Source organism: Dermacentor variabilis, chromosome 5, assembly GCF_050947875.1.
Source record: "Dermacentor variabilis isolate Ectoservices chromosome 5, ASM5094787v1, whole genome shotgun sequence".
Taxonomy (NCBI): Eukaryota; Metazoa; Arthropoda; class Arachnida; order Ixodida; family Ixodidae; genus Dermacentor; species Dermacentor variabilis.
Window position 1 is genome coordinate 148,743,546 of NC_134572.1, and position 23,296 is coordinate 148,766,841.

The 23,296-nt window shown below is 44.1% G+C and overlaps 1 protein-coding gene across 5 annotated transcripts in view; it reads left to right on the plus strand.

The window, feature by feature from the left end:
• Positions 1-23,296, plus strand: part of LOC142583223 (uncharacterized) — a 184,903-nt gene that overhangs the window by 154,838 nt on the left and 6,769 nt on the right. For 4 of the 5 annotated variants that reach the window (XM_075693591.1, XM_075693590.1, XM_075693593.1 and 1 more), the window contains 5 exons: positions 2,957-3,189; positions 7,770-7,879; positions 11,330-11,412; positions 11,915-12,050; positions 15,073-15,126. In XM_075693591.1, the coding sequence (XP_075549706.1) occupies positions 2,957-3,189; positions 7,770-7,879; positions 11,330-11,412; positions 11,915-12,050; positions 15,073-15,126 (616 nt within the window). The remainder of the gene's footprint in view (positions 1-2,956; positions 3,190-7,769; positions 7,880-11,329; positions 11,413-11,914; positions 12,051-15,072; positions 15,127-23,296) is intronic. The other variant, XM_075693592.1, reaches the window with a different exon arrangement.

The window sequence follows — 23,296 nt, forward strand, 5'->3', positions numbered from 1 at the left end:
TGTTCTTTTTTAAATCCTCGAATCTAAGCTGACACTAGAATTCGGTATATGATTATTTGAAATTGAAAAGAAAAACTATGTGCTCAGATTAGAATAAATATGGTATGTGATTTGATGCAGCCTTATGTCCACAACTTGTTGTAAACTATGAAGTGGTTGCTCCGTAGAAAGTGCCGAAAATGAAAAACAGCTGTTGCAGTAGTACTGAGACTCTGGGCTACTTGGCACATAGTTATAGTTCGATGTGTGCTAATACAGTCGACTATCGTTGCAACGGACCCTGATAATCTGACCTAAAATGTCCGTTTTGTCCGAAGTTCGTAGTATCCAAAATGCCTCGCTTTTGAAACTTTAGTAGTGATGTGTAACAATGTTATTGCAAAAAGTGAGTGAGGATCGTCCAAAGTAAAAAAAACAAACAAAGAAGTAGCAGTTTCGCCCGGAAGGCGAAGCATCGATTGCGATAGAAAATTAGTAGACAGCTATGCGAAGTAAGGATAGTAGTTTTATCGGCAATATAAAGGTGTAGACATTAGCTTGCTAACTAAATTAACAATGATATAGTATGTAAGCGCAACTGAACGAGGACGTCGCACACAGAGACAGCGCTTGAAAGGATAAAAAAATGGCTCCACGCTACACGAACTGTAGCATGGAGCTACAAAGGAAACCCGTTTCTCAGCTAGAAACCCTGGCAGTTCAAAATTCGTCCTTAAGCAAGAATCTAGTATTCTTTATTCTTTTTTCGCACACACCGAGTCGTCAGATTTAATTATCACAAGTAATGTGCCATGGAAGCATTGTGGTAGGCGGTTTATTTCGCCTTAGAACACACACAGAATTGACGATGCATTGGTTGGTCATTGTTAAATCAAGCCGATATCGTTTTAAGTGGGTTCAGCTGTATTTACTGTCCCAGGTTTTGCTGGTGTTTATGTGCTGCGTTCTCCTTCCTAATCAGTGCCACATCAGTAGGATTTTGGGAATAATTAAACTCTCGGCTGGCAGGTACAGTTGCCGACAGATATTTCGGACTCCAGAAATTTGGACTCAATAGATATTCCATACTTCATAAATGCACCATCAGGGTTCCCATAGAGGTAATGAATTTTAGTGACAGATTTTTCAAACAAATTTGGGCCCCGAAGTTCAGTTTTCTGGACTAAATTGCTTATTCCAAGCCACTCCACCTGATCTTGGAGGTGGCCATGTTGGATTTTCTGCCAGCTTGGCCAAGCTTGGCTTCCAGTGGCCCACTCCATGGCCTCCAAGATTGGGAGGTGCACCTTATGAACATGCAATCAGTAGAGATTGCGCACCATCTTTCTCTCTCGGAGGTAATCGCCCGCTCTTCCTTAGCTGAAAAAATTCTCCTGGGAAGGCACACTTTCTTTTTTCTTTCTTTCTTTTCTCTTATTTTTTCTGGGGGGGGGGGTCGAGGCGGCGCTGTTGTCGTAATCACTTAATGTAAGATCAGTTTTCTTTTTTTTAATTATCAGTGGTTGTTTTGCACGAGGTATTGTCCATACAGCAGGTGTGTCTCAGAGACGTCACATTTTTGTGTGTATTTGTGTGGCTTCGCATTTGTGTGATCGGCACAACCTCCTGTATCTTTACGAGAGTTACATGGTGCAAAGTAACGTAACTAATTTCTTCGGTCACCATGGTGATCTCCGCCAATGGAAATTGCCAATACGGTGACGCTCCTGTCAACTGTATACAGTAGAACCCCGCTGTTACGTTCCTCACTGCTGCGTTTTCCCGGCTGCTACGTCGTTTTCATCCGGTCCCGGCATAGCTTCCATAGGATCCAATGTATAAGGAACCCCGCTGTTACGTCGTAGCTGTGAAAACGTTCCCGCATGATACGTCGCAACTTAGCACTCCGAGCCCGCCTGGGCTGACGTAGGCAACGCGCTCCAGCCGCCATTTTGACTTTTGACAAGTTTTGGCTGGGCTTGGCCGGGCTTGGCTATGGAACTGGCTGCAAGAAGCCGCACGCCAGTTCGAGAGGCCGCCACCATAGAGTTTCCTACAAGAATTCTTGTAGGAAACTCTATGGCCGCCACTAAGTGGCCATTCGTGAAAAATGCTCTCACTATCATCACTGTGATTAGGGTCACCGCATGGTTGTTGGACGGGTCGACTCACGGAGGAAGGAAACTCGGGAGAGGCCCTCACGTCACTCTTTGTGAAGCAAAAGTGAAACCGGAAGTTGGCGCTGCTCGTGGCGTTGCTCCGCCTATCGGGCCAGCTCTCCTCTCTTGTTTACATTTCTCCCACGGCGCGCCGCGCGCAACCGGGCTGCTCGGACGCGCGCGCTCCGCAGCAATACTAAACAGTCGTTAGCAGGTTAGCATGATTACGCCAAAGAGGGCAAAATTTCCCGCGGACATTCCTTTGTCCGTTGCCATTGCCGTGGCGCGGTGACGACGAGGAGCACGAGCCGCATGATGCCGGGGAGTGGCCAAATACTAGCTTTGGAGAAGCCGTCGCGGCTCTAGACCTCCTCCGCAGGTACGTCGCACCTCACAGCGACGCTGACAGCAATGCGGCCTTCCAGGCTATTGAGAAACGTGTGGCGATTTCTAGCGAGCGAAAGAAACGGCAAGCCATCATTCTAGACTTTTTTAAGTCCTAAGCGCACTCTGTGGAAATAAATTGTCTATAGTTGAAGCTGCCCTTTTTTTCATTCATTTTCGGAGCTTTCCTCACTGTTGCGTTTTCCCGGCTGTTACGTTTTTTTTCCCCGGTCCGGTGAAAAACGTATGAACGGGGTTCCACTGTATTAGATTTTTTTTTTTAAGCCCCTCTATACCTAATAAATTTTATTTTTAGGGGGTTTGGGTAATGGAGTTTTTCGGACTATTTTTCTGTCCCCAGTAGGTTTGAGAAATCGGTCGCCGAATGTTATGTGCATAATCTGGTTTTTTTTTTTCTTCTCTCTCTGCTGCAGGCCTAAGGTGCCGAGCTTCCAGACCCCAGGCCCCATCTTTTCCCAACCCCCTGGCATGATGCAGCCTCTTGCTTCATTCCCCTCAGCCATGTCCACCCTGACAGAGGTGCCAACAGTAGCTGCCAGGGCCATGCCCACCACTGCAGCAACCAGGACCCTGCTCAGTGCTGCAGCCCCCAAGCCTGCCCACGCTGGCGTGACCCCTCCTCCAGGCCTTGGCCCACGCTTTCTCGGTACGCAGCTTATTCTGCCGTCATCTGCTTTTCGCTGTTCTTTATTGAATGAGATCCAGGAGTTCTGGAACATCCTATGGGACCATATTCAAAATGGTTGTAGTGCGAGTACTGCAACAACGCACACAAAAGTCATGCAGTATAAAGCACAACCCTAATTAGCACTGTGTGGCATTTTGTGTACCATGTGGTTGTGCAAGCGCTACAAACCAATAAGATTATTTTACAAGGAACCCATGTAGCTGTCCTCAATGTGTAACGAGTACAACTCGTAGCACTACCTTTTCATGGTCATCCAGGTCAGATACCATCAGAACCTTGTTTAACGAAATCACATCTAGCATGAAAATACGTACACTAGATCCAATATTCACTAAAAGTTAATAATGGCGAGAAATACCCTTAGAACCTTGTTCATATGTTCTGAAAAAAAAAATCGAGAAAAAATGTACTGAGAAAACATACGATCCGAAGTATGCAAAAAAATTTGACTGACTTGGCTATTGTTGACATATGTGTGATGCGAAGCGACGTGCATCGAGCTCGTGGTGCTCCGGCGGCTTGAGACACATTTTTTTGTTTTCCTATTGCGTGGTGTTTTAAAGAGTGCAACAGGAAACCGAAATGAAATCGAGCTAGTGGCCGACGCCAGATGTCACCGAAGCGAAACGTGATGCCACCATCACACCGCCTGCAGCAGGGAATGGCGGTGCGTTTGGATTATCACCTACTAAAAGCTTGCCGTACGCTGCCAATGGCACTACACACCAGGCGTTGTAAAACAGATAGGTGAAGATGCTTATCACAATAGGTTTGGTGACGATAGCTGTGAATGCCGCGTGCAACGACCCAGGCGGAGATTCGCTAGTACTGTAATAAGAAACTGTGTGCACCATTGTTTCCACGTAAAATGGACGGCTATATACTGCTCTCGATCGTGCGCGCCTCGGACCTTTTCTTGTTCACACGGGATGTAGCGGCCGGAAAACGTATACGATTGCAGTCTGCAGCAGGGAACAGCGGCACATTTTGGTTTTTGCCTAATAAACGCATGTGCTATGCTTCCAACGGCACCACACGCTGTGAAACAGATAGTCAAAGATGCTTATCGCAATAGGATTGGTTATGATAGCTGTGAATGCTGCGTGTGATGACCCTGGAGCAGATATGCTGGTGCCAAAATGAGAAACTGAGTGCGTGCCAGCGTTTTCATGTTAGATGGGCAGGCGAGTATATCGGTGGAGCTGTTGCGGCAGGCAGCTGTATACTGTCCGAGATGGCCTTGCGCATTTTCTTGCTTACATAGGATCCAGCGGCCGTCAATCTTATCATATGATCATAGTTTGGCAACGTATTGAACGTTGGTGCCGAAAAATAGTGTTTCCCGGAAATGTGTGAACTGGTAAAAAATTAGCATAACTCGTTGGTTCATTTATTTGTGTTCTCGATTTTGAACGTTGGTGCCGGGAAAACATACGTAACAGGAATTTATCAATGAGGTTCTGTAATTTGTACAGTAAAACCTTGTTAATATGTAGACGAGCTGAGTGTTTTGGTGAATGGGCGGAGGCGTAAACTAAAGCCCCTCCATACTTTATGCTTTATGCTTTAGCATAAACGTGGGCAACCTGCATGGTGCAGCCACCTGGTGGTGCAGCGCTTAACCAGTGAAATATAGAGCTGCTACTTGTGTAACCACCTGTAAAACGTTTGAAACATTTAAAAAGATGTGTTCACGATTGTGCTGCTGCCGAAAACATACACCAGCAGCAAAGTAGAAAACACTTGGTTACTGCTACATTAGCCCTGTGCTTGTCTTGTTGAGCTCTGTGCCACCAGGTGGCTGCACCCTGCAGACCACTCATGTTTGCACCCCTCCGCCCAACCAGAAAAACACCCAATCTGCATGCGTCTACTAGAAATGCTAAAACTGTCTGTTGTGCTGCTGATTCTCTGGTATGAAGTGACGTCCGGCATGCTGGTGCCAATCGGTTACCGACAGCCCGATGCGCTTCAGCCATTCCACTCGCATGTTGCCTTGCAGAGGGACGCAATGGCACAGCTTGACATGTCGCCGATTGCTAAATTTGCAGCCCACAACGTGTCATGGTCAATCCATGGTGCCTGTGAAAAGAAAGCTCGAGACCATCACTGACCTAGCAGCTCGCACCAATACAGGAGAATGTTGTAACACTAGCTGTGTGCCGGAAAGGCTTGAGTGTAGTGATAAATTGTTGCATATTCTCTTCTTGTTACTTGTTTTAAAGAAAGAAGTTAACCAACATTACAGCTATTAGGAACAACTTTTGTTTACCATAAAGTTGGAGAAATTATCGATGACAAGACCAACACTCGAGTAGCCAGTCGGATAGCTCACCGGAGTGATGTCAGTTATGAGGGGCGGGTGTAAAGTCAAAGGAGTAATGTTGCTGCGATCTGATGCACATATTTGAAACCTTACAGTAAATTATACGCTTTACCTGGAGTGCATAAATGTGTCACTTAATGATCAAAAAGGCCTACCCTAACAACTCAGTACATTTGCAAAAAATGTCAGAATCGTTTAGGGTCCTTTAACAGCGCTATTAGCAGTAATTTAGGGATAGTTAGCTCTGTGGGAAAGCCTGTTGGCGGATGTCTGCGTATCGTCCATTGCAGCCCTAATAGCGGCACATTCTCTTTTGGCGACACCTAGGTGACAGCAAACACATTGAAGCCAAGTTATCTGCTGCCAAAACCGTTGATTTTCAGCCTGAGGTCTGAAGCAAAAATGGCAGCTCATTATCAAGGGTTGCCATATTAGTAGATTATAATGAATACCTTTTTTCTAAGCAGTCTGTGAATTGCCTGTGCGTGACAAATCCAATGGAAAACAGAAATTGCCTTGATCGCGCTAGCAATGGGCGCTAGCAATGGCTTACTGTCGGAGCCAGCATCATTGCCATTGTCATCGCAAAGCGGTGGCCAAGCAAGTTTTCATGTAGGATGGTAGTGGTGATGAGATCATGATTTCCTTTTACGATGGCAAGGAATATGAAATCTGCAGGGTCACGACATGTTCACTGCGCTCAATACTCCCCCTTCTCTCCTTCTCGTTCGTCCATTGTCTCTCACTTCTTCCCCCCCCCTCCCTTCCCAGGTGGTTTGTCGGCTTTCCAAGTGTTGCACAGTTGCTGCAAATAGATCTGTGTTGATTCGGCACCAAACCGCAACTTTAGCCATCAGCGCCCGATGAAGCAGCACTGATTAGGTCGAATGGCCAAGCCAGTGTGGCCGTGATAAAAATTTGCCAGTGGAAGATGTGGTAAAGGGCAGCAAGCCAACGCTGAATGCTTGCCGCTGATGTGTTCGTACGGGTGGCTCACCAGTGATTCAAATAACAGCCTAATCAGCCTGTTCTTGGCGAATGCTCTCAAAATTTTACAAAATATTCGCCACTTTTGGTGACGTTTTGTCGACGTGACATTATCATTTCGATCAGTCCTGTTATTCGATCAGTCCTGTTGACCCAAACAAATGTTGTACTGACAGAGGCAGACCCGGCCAACGTGGTGCAGTTGTGCAAATTGCGGTGTTCAGTCACTGTGTGTGCGACGCCAGCATCGGGTCGACGTCAGGGAGAGCTCGCATTGACAAAGTCCACTACCGCGTTAGCCGGGGTGGCTTGTGTGTCGCACCCTCGGCGCTCGTTTTTGCACCGTAAACCAAGTGAAACGCCTGTTTGGGCAGCATCAAGCACAAGTGGCCCCGCGTCGCATGCTACATGCACGGGTCTCTACACGAAATATTCAAAATAGTAGGTTTTATATTCTCAAATCAAATTATTATAATGTTGACTATTCGATTCGATTTGGTGTTATATTTGGTATTTGCACACCCCTAATTTTCGGCTCTCCGAAAGCTTGCATGTGTCACAGGACAATTTGACAAAAGTGTAGCACTGCACACTGGACGGTGTGTTGTATGTTTGAGGCTGACAACAATAGGCACTAAATGCAAATATATACTTCCATTCTGTGAAGGTAAGCTCTATTGCATCTTATTTGGGCCTGCCAGAATTGGAGGCATGCCACATTTGTTTGTGTTATTAAACTTGGTGTACTTAAGAGTGCACACTGCTTTGTACTGTAGACACATAAAAGCTGAGTGCACATTTGATTCGGGGAAATCAAATGTTAAGTATCAGGTTAATACTGCTGAATGAAGAAGTGGTGTGTTCGGGCATTTTTATTTTTAATGCATTTCTTTTTATTCAGCTCGACGGATAGCGTAATCAGTTTTGTTGGTGCAGATTGATGTGACAGAAGTCGACTGTACTACTGCTAGATTAAAATTTTGTGGTTACTGGAGGTTGACGTGTAAATTTTAAAGAATTCGATGCGCGTGCTATCCTATGTGCATCTTATCACCACCGTAGAATCCCTGAATGGCATGCTTTCATACAAAACAATCATGCTGAAACACGTATACTATCATATAGTTTAGTGTTTAATGTCAGCCCTTTTCCTCTGTTTTATGCATTTTGCCTACCTCATTGGTTATGATGAATCACTAAGCAATGAGTGTTTGCATGTGTGTAGCAGGTGCTGCTCCTGTATCTACAGCCAGTCCGGGCGAAGCTGCATTGTTTGCTGGCATACAAGCAAACACAATTCCAGGACTTCCCGGTGCCAGCCGACCTGCTGAAAAGGTGTCAAACGCTGGGTTTCTCTTTATATAATATAACCTTTCTATCCATCTATCTACAAGACAGTAGACCATTTGGCCGTTTATAAAACGCCCTGGCAAGCTTCTTGTTTTCCAGTTTCCCTTTGCAACTAGTGACCTATTTATTTATTTATTTATTTATTTATTTATTTATTTATTTCAGCATACTGTGCATCCTACAGGGGTGGGTAGCAGTAAGAATTTCAAGTATTAATGCATATCACACATAGAGCAGTATACAGACAACAGAATATAAGTTCCAGATAATACAAGTGCAGTACAGCAATACAAGTGGTACAAATGAGCTGAGACATACATTACATAAAAAAAATAAAGAATATCTATACTTAAAGCATCGTACATATTTCTTTCATTTAAAGAACCCCTGGACCACTTTTTATCGAAGTGAAGAAAGGCATTCGAAGTGAAAATAGGCTATTTCAGAAATACTTTGCCACAAAAAAGTACTTCAGGTAATTCAACAGAAGCAGTCAAACACGGCCTCCGCTGTACCCCCGTTCCTTGTTCAATGCCTTGCACTAAGAAGGCTACGGTGCAACGTGGCGTGCCCACAACGCTCCGCCTTCTAAACGTCACCGTGGCGCAAAGTTCAAATTTCACTTTGGATGTTATTGTAGACGCCATGACTTTCGCCTTTGGTGCCTACGGCGCGCTAAACGTAAGCCAAACGCAGCTGTCCTCACCAAGCCGCAGTGTACTTAGCCAGTGGACTCGTGGTGGCACCCTGCGGCGGCTGCAGTATCTACACCATGTAGCCAACCGCAGCTACCAATGGTAGCTGCATATGGGAATCTACTTTATTAGAAAATAAAGCGTCCAGAACAGAGTGAGGAGCAGGCTTTTGTTTGAAAAGAGAGCGTTTGAGAGAGAGATGGCTTCGCGCTCCACTTGCAAGCTCAGCGCACTGCATTCGACAGCAAAACTTGGCTGAAATGTTGACAGCAGCGTGTGCCACCCACGGACTGTTATTTCATCAAGCCCGAAGGGTGGTTCAGGGCCCCTTTAAGAACATAGAAAGGAGGTGCCTTGTATGTCGAGCCAATTCAAATTACTTTTATTTTTCCCTCGGCATAGTAGGCTAACAGGTACCCACCTATGAAATGTCCAGCAGTGTCCACATTCATTGACATTGGTTTTTGTGCTTTTCAAAATTACAGGGGAAGTGATCATCCAAAATATATTAATGTAATGTAAAGGTAGATGCAGATGGCACTATATGTAAAGCTTTTAATCATATTGTTGCAACTACTTTTTCAGGAAATTTTTCATTTGTGCGAGATGTTCTGCTTAGGGGTGTCTGAATACCGAATCTTAGATTTCGAATGAGGGCACATGAATATTCAAAAAATTCAAATATTATATGTTTAATATTGGTATTCAAAAATTTTTGAATATTTGGCTAGATAAGGGGTATACGAGACAAACCGAATGCATTGCTGGTCGTGCAGGAGCAAACACGATACTCAGCATTTGTATATCTCTAATCTAAGAATATGGGTCTAATTTAGTGCTGAATTTTGTAATGATTTCACGCTTCTCGCGAAATTTCATGTGTAAAATGCACTCAGCCATTCGAGGTCCCATCTTAGCGGAGGAGCCGGCCTCTCAGTAGCAAGGGGCACGGGTTTGCGGACAGCAAGATTGCCCTTAGAGCTCAATGAAAGCAGATAGCAATGGTGCGCAAAAGAAACCAACTACACCAAGAATGCTCTTTTTCCAGGAGTATAGGTCCAGTAGCAGTGCCCGTCCAAGCGACCTCACTATTCAAATATGCCAGGTCACCGCCGCAAGCCCATGTCACACCTCAATGCAGTGTATTGCATGCCTGTTACATTTCAGGATACAGCATTTGCCAAACCACTACTGCAATATATGCTTTGGCGAAACCCAGGACTTGTAGTACAGATCTTGCAGGCGATGGATATTCCACAATGGGCATCACCACAATGCCTGTGCGCATCGCAGTATGTTAAAAGGCGTTATTCTGAATGAGTACGGGTGCATTACGCATGTCTGGGGTTATAATCACAACATTTTTTAAAATGCAATTGGAGGTGCCCTCTCCCTTCTTGTTGTATAATGCAGTATAACTCGCATTATATTGGTGGTTGCATCATATTCTTGCGAATGCAGTTTCTTGAACAGTGAGTCATTCAGATGTCTCACACTGAAGGAAAACAGCGGAAGGGGACTTGCTGCATAAACTGTGCTGCAGAAGTGCTGCTTGCATGTGGCTTTTAAAACATAATAATAAGAAAAGACGGTGTTCTGGCAGTTATTTTCTAAGCAACAGTCATGGCAAACAGTACAGCAGCATATCGTTTTGGTTGGTTTTAATTGGGGGGGGGGGGGGGGGCAAAATATTTGCAAGCATTAAATTTGGTGAAAAATTATCTGATACAGTTAAACCTCTATATAATTCAGTAAAATCGGTGATTTCCTTCATTATATAGAAATTTTGTTGTGTTGAAGTTCGACCTGTTATGCAAATAAGTACAGTCGCCGATCAAGTTTTCTTGCATGGAATAGGGCCTCATAATTTTCTAAATTATCCAGCAATCGGAAAAGAAAAACAAATTTGAATGAGGAAGCAATTCATTTTGATGAATTTGGGAGCCGACGCCGAATGAGACAGTTTCATGCCACGTCGACGATATGTTGACATTGGCGGTACGAATTAAGCGAAGCCAGCCACACTTGCGCCTGCACTCTTCCCCTGCGGCTGATTGCGTCGCCCACACTGGGGCAATGCTATCTTGAAAAAGCGGCAGCAGCACGGAGCAAATGCTTACGCAACCTCCAATACTAAACGCACGGGAACACAGCTTGCATGATGGCATGCCCACATGCCGCAGATGCGGCGTGGGAAGGCACTCGTGAAGCCATCATCTTTCTTGTCTCACTCACACACTTTCCCTCACACCTAAAGCACACAGAGCGTAGAGTGGGATAGGATCTTATCGCACTTGGACTTTATACAGAACATGATGCCGCTCTACTTTGGTGGTTGCTCTTGTCACCCCTGCGTGATTTGAGAGGTGCTTTTGCAAGCAGCCGCTTGTAATTAAACCATTTGGCCATCTGTGTCCATGAAAGTTTCCATTTATTGTCCTGGAATTTCTCAGCAGCAGCAGTGAAATTTTGTTATATTGAAATCACATACAAACGCACTTTGTTATATTGAGGTTTAAATACATGGTGTTCTATGGACTAAAATATTAAGTTATACTTCATTATATTGAGAATCGTTATCTCCAGGTTTAACTGTATTCACATTTCTTTAAATTCTTATTCTTAATTCGATTCAATATCCTATTAGGTATTCGTACATCCCTAGCAATTATCTATGAGATTTAGGTACCTCTAAGTTCCGAAACTCTGTAACAAGCATTCTGCGTAAATATGCTTCCAGGCACCCCACGAGGCACCTGCTCAATCGCAGCGAAGCGAGAAGCTCATGCGCAGGCTCATGGAACGATATCCCAGTTGCTCTCGGTGAGTGCACCTCATTCTGCTGCTCTTCCTCATCACTTGCATGATGTTGCACGAGTACCGACACACATTTTGCTATTTGTTAAAACTGCACCAAGCGCTTCTTCTCATGCAAAGGAGGGTCACACTTGGCAGGTATGCATGTCGGAAAAAAGTTATTGAACATTATAATGTGTGAAGTTGTGTAGAAATTCTGGACCTCGTGTCATTGGTATTATCGTGATGTACATGACAAAGAGCAGAATTTGCTGACATTGTGTAGCAGTAAGACCAGGTATGATTACCTTGCTCTTAAAAAAAAGTGACCGTAGAGTCCCGCGCACACTTACTCTGCATGCACTGGTGCGTCGCATGCGCAGCAAAGACGAAAACGGAGCAAGCCATTGTTTTGAGCCGCTTTGACAAACCTTGATAATTCATAATTCAAGGAAATGCATTCTGGCCTGTATGCATTTTGCTGACTGCTCAGTTGAGTCATTGCTTTCCCTCCACGTGCACATTCCAGTGAGGACATCCAGGCGGCACTCAAGCGTGTTCACAAAGCAAAGAGCTTCAAAGGGTTAACCATTGCAGACATCTTCAAGGCTACATCAGAAGTTTTAGATGAGACATTCCCACAGGCTCGGGCAGCCGACACCCAGGTATGCACTCATAAACTGACTGTTTGAAACAGCTCTGTAACCCTTTGACAGTCAATGACGTAAACATACGGCGCCGCAAACAAGTCCGAAAATGGTCGATGCTGTATATTTACGGCACCGTCTGTACGTTTAAAAAGCGCGCTAATTTCCTAGCTTTTTCTTTTCAGTCATGTGCTGCCGCTATGTGGGGATACAGGGAATCTTTTTCACTCGCCTCCCTCTCTCAATTTTCGTTGCATGGTTTGTTTTAGTGCTAGTTTGCTCCCATGCGTCTATATACTACCGCTCGCGCATTGGCGTGCACGCCGGCGGGCAGCCGTTCGTATTTTGTTTCGCGGACGGTTTCGGCTTTCTGCGCTTGCGAAACTGATGGCTATTTCATTCCTAATCGCTCAAAGGGCGACCGTTTGTTTCTCGCTCGTTTAGTGCTCACAGGGGTGCGCATAGGAAGGAATGCGTACATGCATGCGTTTCCGTTTCTTTTCTTTCTTTTAAGACATGCGAAAACTAATTGTCCTAGCTGGTTGGCGATAAGATGAAGATTAGCGGAAGTTTGTCACACACGTTGCTTTTTTTGATGGGCACACAACCAAACATTCTTGAGTGCGCGCACCTACACAGTTCGATTACACTATGGACGTACGTATTAGTGTAAGAGCAGGAACATTTGAGGCTTGCGAAATATTCTCGTGTGCGGATTTTCAAAGCCTTGAACTATGTGCATAAAGATACATAAAATTTTAATTCTGATAAGTTTATTTCCTTTCTTTCTTGTTGTTATTCATGAATGAAGAGTGCATATATACCAACGCAAATTATTTTTTTCTCACTTTACGGTCACCCTAGAAAAATTACGGCAATTTTTTTTTAGAAATAAGTCCCTAAGAAGAATCGGAATCTGCAATAAAAAACATCGACCCTGGGCAGTCGCATATGGCGAAAAAAATCGACCCTCAAAGGGTTAAGTAGCATCAATAGGGATGCCCTGAGGAAGAACCTGCATTAGCCCGAGGTCATTGCGTCACACATGTAAACTTGTCACCGGCGACACACTTTTCTGACCTACTTTGGTGTCTTGGGTTCAACATGGCAGTGCCAATCTGCAGTCAGATAATAGATACTCGCTTATTTTTATTTTGTTATAATTAGTCTGGTCAATGCTGGCGATAAAGGTGATGCAACAGGCTGAGGTGGTAGAGGTCGAAAAGAATGGAATTCAGATGCAAATGTTATGCCACCTAAGATGCGTTTATGTACTCTGGGTATGCAACATTCAGCATGTCTTGCTTGCATTAGCTTCATTCCCCAAGGTGGCTAAGCGGAGGTGGGCAGTGCAGCGTATATAGGCTAGTCTGCTAGCCTCTCATGGACACGTTTGGCTATCATTGCCTTTACTACCGCTTTTTGACTGCACAGGCGGACTTCCACAACACTCAGCATCTTCAATTGAGAACATGAATATTGAGAAATGAGAGAGAATTACCAAATAATTTGGTACACTCTTAATTTGATTAAACCTTTAAGGGGGGGGGGGCACGGGGATCAAATCGCGAAAATCGAGAAATAACAAATTGGTTGTTGGCAACGACGCGTTTCTGTATCTGCAACACCTAATCTACGTTGTATCAAAATGGTTTGGCTGAAAACGCACTAAAAGTGCCCGAAAAAATTAATTTATCAGTGTGCAGGGCGAGAAAGCAGCCTTAAGGCAGTTTGTCTTAAGTGGAGATTTTTTTTTTTTTAGTGTTGAGTCTTTGGGAAAACAAACGTTCACCTGTTGTTCGTTATATGCGAGAATTCGGCCTAACCAAGTTCGTCTTAACGAGAGTTAAGAGCAACCCAGTTGTAACAATTATCGGTTATAAGAATGCAATTTTAGTGGTACTTGAATATTGTTATAAGTGGGTTTGACTGTATCACCACCAGTCCTGTTGCGATAAGCATCTTCGCCTATCTGTTTTACAGCGTGTGGTGCGAAGTGCCACTGGTAGCGTACGGCACACTTTTAGTGGGCAATAATCCAACACACACCTTTCCCTGCTGCAGGCGGTGGACATACGTGGGCATCACATTTCACTTTGGCAGCATCCCCCAGCTCGATTTCGTTTCGGTTTCCTGTAGCCCTCTTAAAACACTGCGCAATAGGAAAACAACAAAATGCATCTCGGGCCGCCGAAGCACCACAGCTCGGTGCACGTCGCTGCACATTACGCAGATGTCAACAATAGTTGAGTCTAAAATTTTTTTAGTTACTTCAGATTGTACGTTTCCCCGGTTAGTACATTTTTTTCTCAAGTCTTTTGTCCAATATGTATGAACGAGGTTCTACTGTATGTACAACATAGGGGTAGTGAATTCACAACTTACCTGAAAATACACAACTGTAAATCGAGGAGTCGCTGGCGGAAGGTTCTGCCCGTCAACTTTGTCCACTGCTCCGCCGTATCAAAACTGTCGTCGTGTTCGGTGACATCAGAGTCACTGGACGTCTATATACCACTAAAAGCACTGTTATCACTGGCATATAATCTTCAGAGCTTCACAACTCTAGCAAATAAAAGCCATGCTCTCGCAACGGGTGTGAAAATACGCAACAGGCAACCTATATCTGCCTGACGAAAGGAGTCTCAGTAGGCCCTCTAGCGGGGCCAAGGAGGGCGCTGATTTTAATGTCAAAACAGACTGAGTGAGCCCGATTTGTTACCGGTGCCTTAGAAGAACACCCAAGCATGTGGACGATGCAGCTCATCCTTGGCATTCCTGCTGAATGCAACTGAAACTAAGTAAGACTTGTCCACACCACGGAAAGGGTTAAAACTGCACAAAATTAAGGCCACATCAAGTCGCATTTGTAACATATGAAGCAGTTGTTCCAATAGAAAACGTATTGCAGATCAAAATCAACTGCACCGCGAAGTGCGTGAAGCGAGACTTCTATGACTTCATCGATTGTGTAGCCCCTGTTGCTTGCTGTGTGTGAAATGGGTAGCATAGTTTGCTCATGGAACTACTTTTGTTACAGGCAGAGGAGGACCACAAGGTGCCAGCCAAAACGTTGCCATTTGCTGCTCCACAGGTAAGTGCACTGAAACGCACGACAGAACGAAAAAAAGACAAGTGTAAATGCCTGGCAACCGGAATAGTGAAGTTGTGAAGATTGAGTGCTGCTCTGCGAGACCGGGCAGGGTACTGGGCTGTTTCCATGTTGGCAGCGCAAAGAAAGTGAGCAGTTGTCACTTGCAAGTCTATACAGTTGAACCTCGATGTAACAAACGCTGATATATTGAATTATGAGAAATAATAATCATAGAATGATTCTTCTTGACATCAGCACGTAATGAATGCAGTTGAATTTCAATGTGACAAATTATTATATGTAATGAAGTAAAATTAAAACTTGGTTGGTCAGGCTGCACTTCAATAGAGTATTGATCTGCAAAGACGGAACCGAGAATGTGTGATGCTACATGATAGCAGTTATAACAAAGCCAATATTTTGTTTGCATTTGCACCTGCACATATACCGTATTTACCCGCGTATAACCCGCCCCTGCGTATAACCCGCACCCCTAACTTTGAACTCGGCGGAAAAAAAAAAAAAAAACTCGCGTATAACCCGCACGTTTACCTGAAAAAAAAAATGAGCGCTAGAAAGATGCAACTCACACTCAGTGATCATTTCGTTTTCAGAACATTTATTCAAACGACCGCCACCACGTCACTGGTTATCCGATTCTTAATCGTCGCCGCTCTCACTACTGCCATCCGAGGCTTCATCGCCACTCTCAAAGACGTAGTCGTCCTCGGAACCATCCAGACTATTACTGATCGCACATTTTTTAAAGCTTTTGCGCACCAAATCGGCCGGTATCGCTTTCCACGCATCCACGATCCACTGGCACAGCAATGGAATATCAGGCCTTCGCACGCGTCCCGTCGGTGTGAGGGCGTAAATGCCGTCGGCCATCAACTGGGTATACAGCCGCTTCACGTGTGCCTTGAACGGCTTGTTCAGGCACACGTCGAGTGGCTGTAGCATGGACGTCATGCCGCCAGGTATTATGACGAGGTCGGTGCTGGTCTCGGCAAGGCGAGCCTTCACCGCATCAGTGCAGTGGCCTCTGAAGGAATCTAGTACGAGCATCGACCGGCGTGCCAGCAAGGCACCTGGTCTTCGCTCCCAGATTACTCGAAGCCAGTCACCGACTCGGCCACTGTTCATCCACGAATTTTCTTCCGCACGCACAACGATTCCTGGGGGCAGTGGAATGCCAGGTGGCGTCTTGCGTTTGAAAATGACATACGGGCGCAGTTTCGTGCCGTCAGCCAAAGCGCATAGCATGACTGTGCAGCGCAGCTTGGCATTTCCGCCGGTCAGCACGCTGACTGATTTGGAGCCCTTTTTTTCCATGGTCGTGTCCATCGGCATCTCAAAGTACACAGGTGTTTGATCAGCATTTCCCACCTGAGACAGCAAATAGCTGTGCTCCTTCCGAAGTGCGATCACATATCGTTGAAAGTTCAACAACTTTTCCTCGTAGGCTTCAGGAAGCCACTGGCACATGGTTGTTCGCCGCCGCATAGAAAATCCATGTCTTCGCATGAAGCGCTGAAGCCATCCACGGCTTGCACGAAACTCACGTGGAATGTTCAATTCCCGGGCCAACTTCAGGGCTTCCATTTGCGCCATCTCAGTCGAAACAGCGTGGCCACGACTTCTCTGCTCCTCAATGAACTTCGCAAGCTGCGTCTCGAGGTGGGGGTACGCGCCAGTCTTCGGACCCCGAAACGCTCGCCTGTTCCGGTTCGTTGCTTCGAGACTCTCTTTTTTCTTCCTCCAGTCGCGAATGCACGACTCGTCGACGTCATGCTGTCTTGCAGTAGCTCTGTTGCCGATTTCTTCGGCAGCGGCTATAATCTTTAGCTTCTCTTTCGCTGTGAAACACTGCCGTCGAGTCGCACTCATGATGCCAAAACAAAGCAGGCAAACAGTGCAAACTGGGGTAAGTACACTAAACAGCGCCTAACGCGAGGCTCAACAATGCTGGCCTTTCGTTGGCCCTTCATCGGCTTGACAAGCGTCGATGACGATGGGGATGGCGGACTACACGGGGAGGCCGCCGCACATTGCGGTGAAGCCGACCCCCCCCCCCCCCCTCCCAAGGAAAAAATTCGCAGATAACCCGCACCCCCACTTTTTAAACGCGTTTTTTCACATTTTGGTGCGGGTTATACGCGAATAAATACGGTATATCTTTGAGTGGTGAAAGTATTGAGTACACTCACCAATTGACTTTTCATGTACACAACCTTTTGTGCTTGTGTGATTATTCTGACTTCCCAGTGCCTCCGCCACTTCTTATCCGTAGACCTCATCAGTATCAATAGTGATATCTGTAGGACAGACTGATAGCTGCCGTAGCATGATTTTGGGACCATGTGTGGCCCCCACCCGTGTTCTAAAAATAATCTGTCTACTGTTCACCAAGAGCAGGGATCTCCAAACGACAGCATTAAAGAAACTTAGGCAAATAATAAAAGCAGTGCACAATCAAAGCTAGTGTTTTTTCACTGCACGGTTCACAAGCAGACCCTCTGTGGGAAATATGCATGCGTGTCCTGTGCCTTGAGACTTGTTTCAGCTGCTAATGTTATGAGGTCGTGCGAGTTCAACTGCTGCCAGTTTCGTAAATTTTTAAATGTGATGCAGTCCGAGTTCGTTGTTGTGATGTATCATATGGCAGCTTGATGGCTGAGCTGCAGAAAATGTTTGTCCCATTTATTTAACATTAGGGAATTAATAAAGGGCTCCTTGCACAAAAGGATCGGCCCCAAGCCACTGCTGTCTGGTTACGAGTGGCTCTGGAAAATGGCCTTTTGTGTCGACATAATGGGCCACGTGAATAAGCTCAACGTAAAACTGCACGTAGAAGCGTACCTCATTTGTAATCTCTACATGGCTTCAGGTCAACATTGCAGATTTTTGAGAAGCAGGTGCAAAGAAGCAGGTGCAGTCGCTAAGATTCAGCTGTGTGCATGCTGTGTGCCATTGTATATTCCATAATATCGTTTCAACACGGTATGTGTCGACTCGGGTTTCATTACTTCATATGTGCGGTAGAATTGGTACACAACGGCACGTTACAATCTGTGGGGTGGTAGAACCGTGAATATACGGTAGTGCATTCTGCTTAGTGGCCTTCGCAGCATCTTGCTGTTGTCACATGCTTTTCCATTTCCAACTAAGTTAATATGCGAATGTGCTTGTGTAAGTATGTAAATATTTTCTTCCCTGCTGATCCTTCTGGGAAATTCTATTCCACATTTACTTATTCGCATGATTGTCGTGTTTGATATTTCTGTTAATCAGCTGCTACTGCTTTAATGTGTTGCAATTTGTATTTGTTTCACTTAGTGCCATTCCGATAGTACAGTGCCTCATACTATATTGTACGTTGTACTGAGCAGCCACCATCATTTTTAATAGAATATTGAAAGCCTTGGAAATCGCCTAAAGTTTTCTTTACAACTTCATGCATATTGTGCTTTGCACTTTGTTTCATTGCTGTTGCCTGTTGTCATTGACATGTGTGTCAGCTTGATTCATATCCTGTTCTCTGTAAATATTGTGGAGTTACTGCACGCTTTAGAAGACATTTAATTATGCTCGATGTTTGTCAGTTTCTTTCAAGATTGATAAAGACGCTCAAGAACAAGTGAAGGAACCGCACAATGAGCGATGGAACAAAGAACGTTAGACATGAGACTGGAAGAGAGCTGTATGGATTAGAGAGCAAACAGTGATAATTAATATTCTAATTGACAATAAGAGAAAAAAACGGAGCTGGGCAGGCCATGTAATGCGTAGGTTAGATAACCGTTGAATCATTGGGGTTACATAATGGGTGCCAAGAAAGGGGAAGCGCAGTTGAGGACGGCAGAAGACTAGGTAAGGTGATGAAATTAGGAAATTAGCAGGCACAAGTTCGGTATCGGATGGTGCAGGACAGGGCTGATTGGAGATCACAGGGAGAGGCCTTCATCCTGCAGTGGACTGAAAATATGCTGATGATGATGTGTTCTTTCTCAAGCTAATACGGTGTGGCTGTTATCTAAATAGGGAATTCCCACATAAATCATTTCTGATCATGTACCTCAGATTCTTTTAACATAAGGCACGTTCCATGCCAAATCAGCCAGCATTCTTTTTTCTTTTTTTTTTCAGACATTTCAGGTATAGCTGAAAAAATTTACTCGCTTGTTGGAGTTCAAAACTCATTCTAAACATTTATTTCTTTTTCCAAAAATTTTATAGCATTTTGGGGACAATTAATGCTTCCTGCCAAGCTGAGCCAGAAGGCATCAATCACCATTTTTTTTTTTCTTTCATAGGCACGTTGTATGATTCAGTCATTGCAATGGTGTATGGTAAGACAATGAAATGATGTGACTGCCGAAATATTCACTTCAAGTGCTTTTGGCACCAGGAAAATCCGGCAAAATTGAAAAGTGTGAATTTGTTTTTCCTGGAATACAGGAAATTCCACGAGCCACAAATTAAATATAGAATGATACTGTTTGACATAGTATAGCCGGAAAATATTTCAAGCTTGAAAGTTCAGCTCATCCCCTGAAATATAACTAAAGTTCTTTTTCTTTTTTTTTTTTTGCAGAAGTTTGTGTTCGAGGTTAGAAAAGTAGCTTTGATGTTCAGCTTAAAAATGTGTGATATCATAGATAGCTCTACATGTCTGCTATTCATGTGAGACATTATAAAAGGTATTTCTTAAACACAGAAAGTTATTTCTGGAACTTTTGTGCCAGCACCAGCTTTTCTCTGACTTGCATCCAAGCTTGCTGGCCTGGAACGCAGCTAACAAAGCTGCTTCATCTGCAACACAGATGACAGAGAAATGGTGTCAAGGTTTGCGTTTTATTGCCAAGAGATGCGCGCTCCAACACATTGCAGCTTGTGCTTGCTGTGTGCCAGATGAACCATACAGCCATTGCACATTCATTGCACATAGAATATCACAATGTGTTAAATTTTGCAGGGAGCCCTGCAGAGTTAAAATGAAAATGTATGTTTCATGTGGTTTATAAAAAGAAAGACTGGTGCTTAAGGCGCTAGTAAATCTAGGAAAAGCACTGATATCGTTCACACAAAGCATTTGCAGAGGTTGTCGCATTGCGATACAGTGCGACATATCAAGACTCATTGCGACGTAGAAAGCAATGTGACTTACAGGGAGCAGGGCACATTGTTCCCTGCTACCTGGAACCCAAAGACTGTCACAAGACCTTGCAAGTAGAAAACATTTTCATAATCACAACTGAACACCTACAAAAAGGTCTTGTGTGGTCCGTTGCCGCTGTTCGTAAGCCTGAACATGCTCATCTATAAAATTTGTGTGCTCTGTTGAGGATGATGTGCTCAGATGTAGTTGACAGCTGCTTTTTGCATTCCTGGAAAGAAAGAAATGTGAGTCAAGGCTGCAGTGCTTAGCGTCATTTGTCTTTGTATTAATGATAAAAGCCAGTCAGTTTGTTGAACAGTTTCTCAGGCTCACTTTATTGGCAATCTCTCCTTGCTAGACGGCATTACAGTAGAACCTTGTTGATATGTTCCCGTTACAGTTTCCCGGCACCATAGTTCACCATTGAGAACTTAATAAATGACCCACCAGAGTTGCGCTCATTATTAACCGGTTCACTGAAAAACACGATTTTACGCCACCAACGTTCAATATGTCTCAAAACTGCGATTGTATCATACGTTTTCAAAGCACTAGATCCCGTGTAAACAAGAAAATGCGCGAGGCGCGCACGTTTGAGAACAGTATAAAACCAACCCTCTCACGTGAAAAAGACGGCACGCACAGTTTTTTATTCCGGTACCAGCAAATCTCCGCCCCAGTCATCGCACGCCGCATTCACAGCTGTCGCCACCAAACCTATTGCGATAAGCATCTTCACCTATCTTCTTTACAGTGCATGGTGCGTAGTGCCATCGGTAGTGTACTGCATGCTTTTAGTAGGCGACAATACAAACGCGCCACTGTTCCCTGCTGCTGGTGGCATGATGTGGTCAACACGTTTCGCTTCAGTGGCATCCGGCGTCACCCACCAGCTCGGATGTCTCTTCGGTTTCCCATCGCCCTTTTAAAACACTGAGTAATAGGAGGACACCAAAACACGTCTCGAGCCGCCAGAGCACCACCAGCTTGGCCTGCGTGGGCGTCTCCTCAAGCCGCAACGCTTCACCTTATGTAGATGTCAACAATAGTAGTCTGTCAAATTTTTTTAGTTACTTCGGATCACAAGGTTTCGCGGTTGGTATGTTTTTTCTCATGGTGTTTCTCAAAATGTATGAACAAGGTTCTACCTTATTTATGCTATCTGCACAATCCACGTACAAACATCTTTGAAAATAATTTCTTGTATTTAAAAAATACCTTTTTGTAACTTCTCACATGCATAGCCGACATGTTGAGCTATCTGATGATGTATCACAAATAGTTTCTGGCTGACCACCAAAAGCAACCCTTTTGACCTTGAACACAGAGCTTTTTGCAAAAAGTTGGAACTTTACAGTTTCTTTTTCAGGCTATCTGCTAAACTTTCAAACCTTCAAATATTTTTCGGCTATACTATGTTAACTGGGCCACCATTATATATTTATTTTGTGCCGTCTGGATTTTCCTGTCTTCTGAGAAAAAATAATTGAACTTTGAGTCTTTTTGCATCAGCGAGAGCCGATAAAATTGCAATGTGTTCAGATATCAGATCTAGGAATTCCCTGAAATTTAGACGCTAATGAGCTGGCTTCAACTTGCACTCATAACGACTGTGACTGCCCAGAAATTTTGTGCGGGCTTGATGATTCGTTGCCTACGCTTCTACACTACTGAAACGTAATCATTATGCAGGAAAGTCAACACGCATTCATAGAATTACCGAAGTTGCAGTAATGACAAAGCAATGGGCCCCTTGTAGACCATGGTGACACCTCCCGAACCATCTCAACATCCTGTAGATGACTTTGGTACAGATAGAATGACTGTGAACAAGTACAAAAAAACCGCGTGCTATAGCGGGTAAGGTGAACAAAATCTTTTTTTCACTCTGAATCTCTATTATTATTTCAAAGTAACATACCCATCGCACAAGGACATGGCAATACAATTTAAATTTCAATCCTAAAATAATTCTTCACTCTTTCTCTGAACGCTAATGCCGGAAAGTCAACACAACTAACGAAATTTGAAAACTATTTGTTGGAAGCGTGTTTAATTAGTAGAATAAACATTCTAGTCTATGCCCTGTGCCGTTACTTGTGTTTATGAATCTCCCATTCATTTGACCCTTGTGGGACCACAAGTTCTGGTTGAATTATCTAAGATGTTGAATTGACAAATGGCAAAAAAGTGAGCAAATTAACCCCATCAGTCATGGCGTGCACATTTGTGGACGTAACTTATTTTTGCCATTTCTGTGCACCTTGAAAAGAGTAGACTAAGTAAATTGGGCCTTGTGCTTTCCTAAAGTACACCCATTTCACTTCCGAGTGAAATGTATCACTTCAGACCGCTTTGGCACTGTCATGTCGGATGAGACGTTTGAAGTGGGGCATTTCGGTAGTAATTGCAAGAGATCTTTATTTTCTATTTTTTTATTTTCCTTGTTGTAATGCTTGCACCCAATATTTAACCTGTGCACGTAATTTGAGTGGACGGTTCAATATTTTTATTGAAACATCGGATGATTTACTGTACAATAAATGAATATTTAATTACTGTGCAATTATGGTGGGTCAATACATAAAATTGACAGTCATTCTCGAACCTTGACTTGCTTTCTATGGAGTCTCCATCACTTTGGCATAAAATTATGTAAATTTCACACACTTATCGCCAATCGATCGTAATTGGTGACCAAAGGGTTCGATACTTTCCTGTGTGCAGGAAAAGAGGCAGTGTTTAAATAGTTTTGGGTAGTTCTCGGGTAGATTTTTTTTTACTGCAACAGCAAATGCTTGATATAGTGTATGGTATCAATTTGTAGGAGGAGGAATGTGCTTCCTAATGGTGTTATCTTCAAGCAAACATGTATTAGCAATTCATTGAAGAAATTATCTAATAAAAATGTTTCTAACGAAAACGAGAAAACTTAGTAGAAACATCGATGGTGCTTTTGCACCAAGGGAACATAAAAAAATTTAGAAATATAGATTTTGAAGACAAATG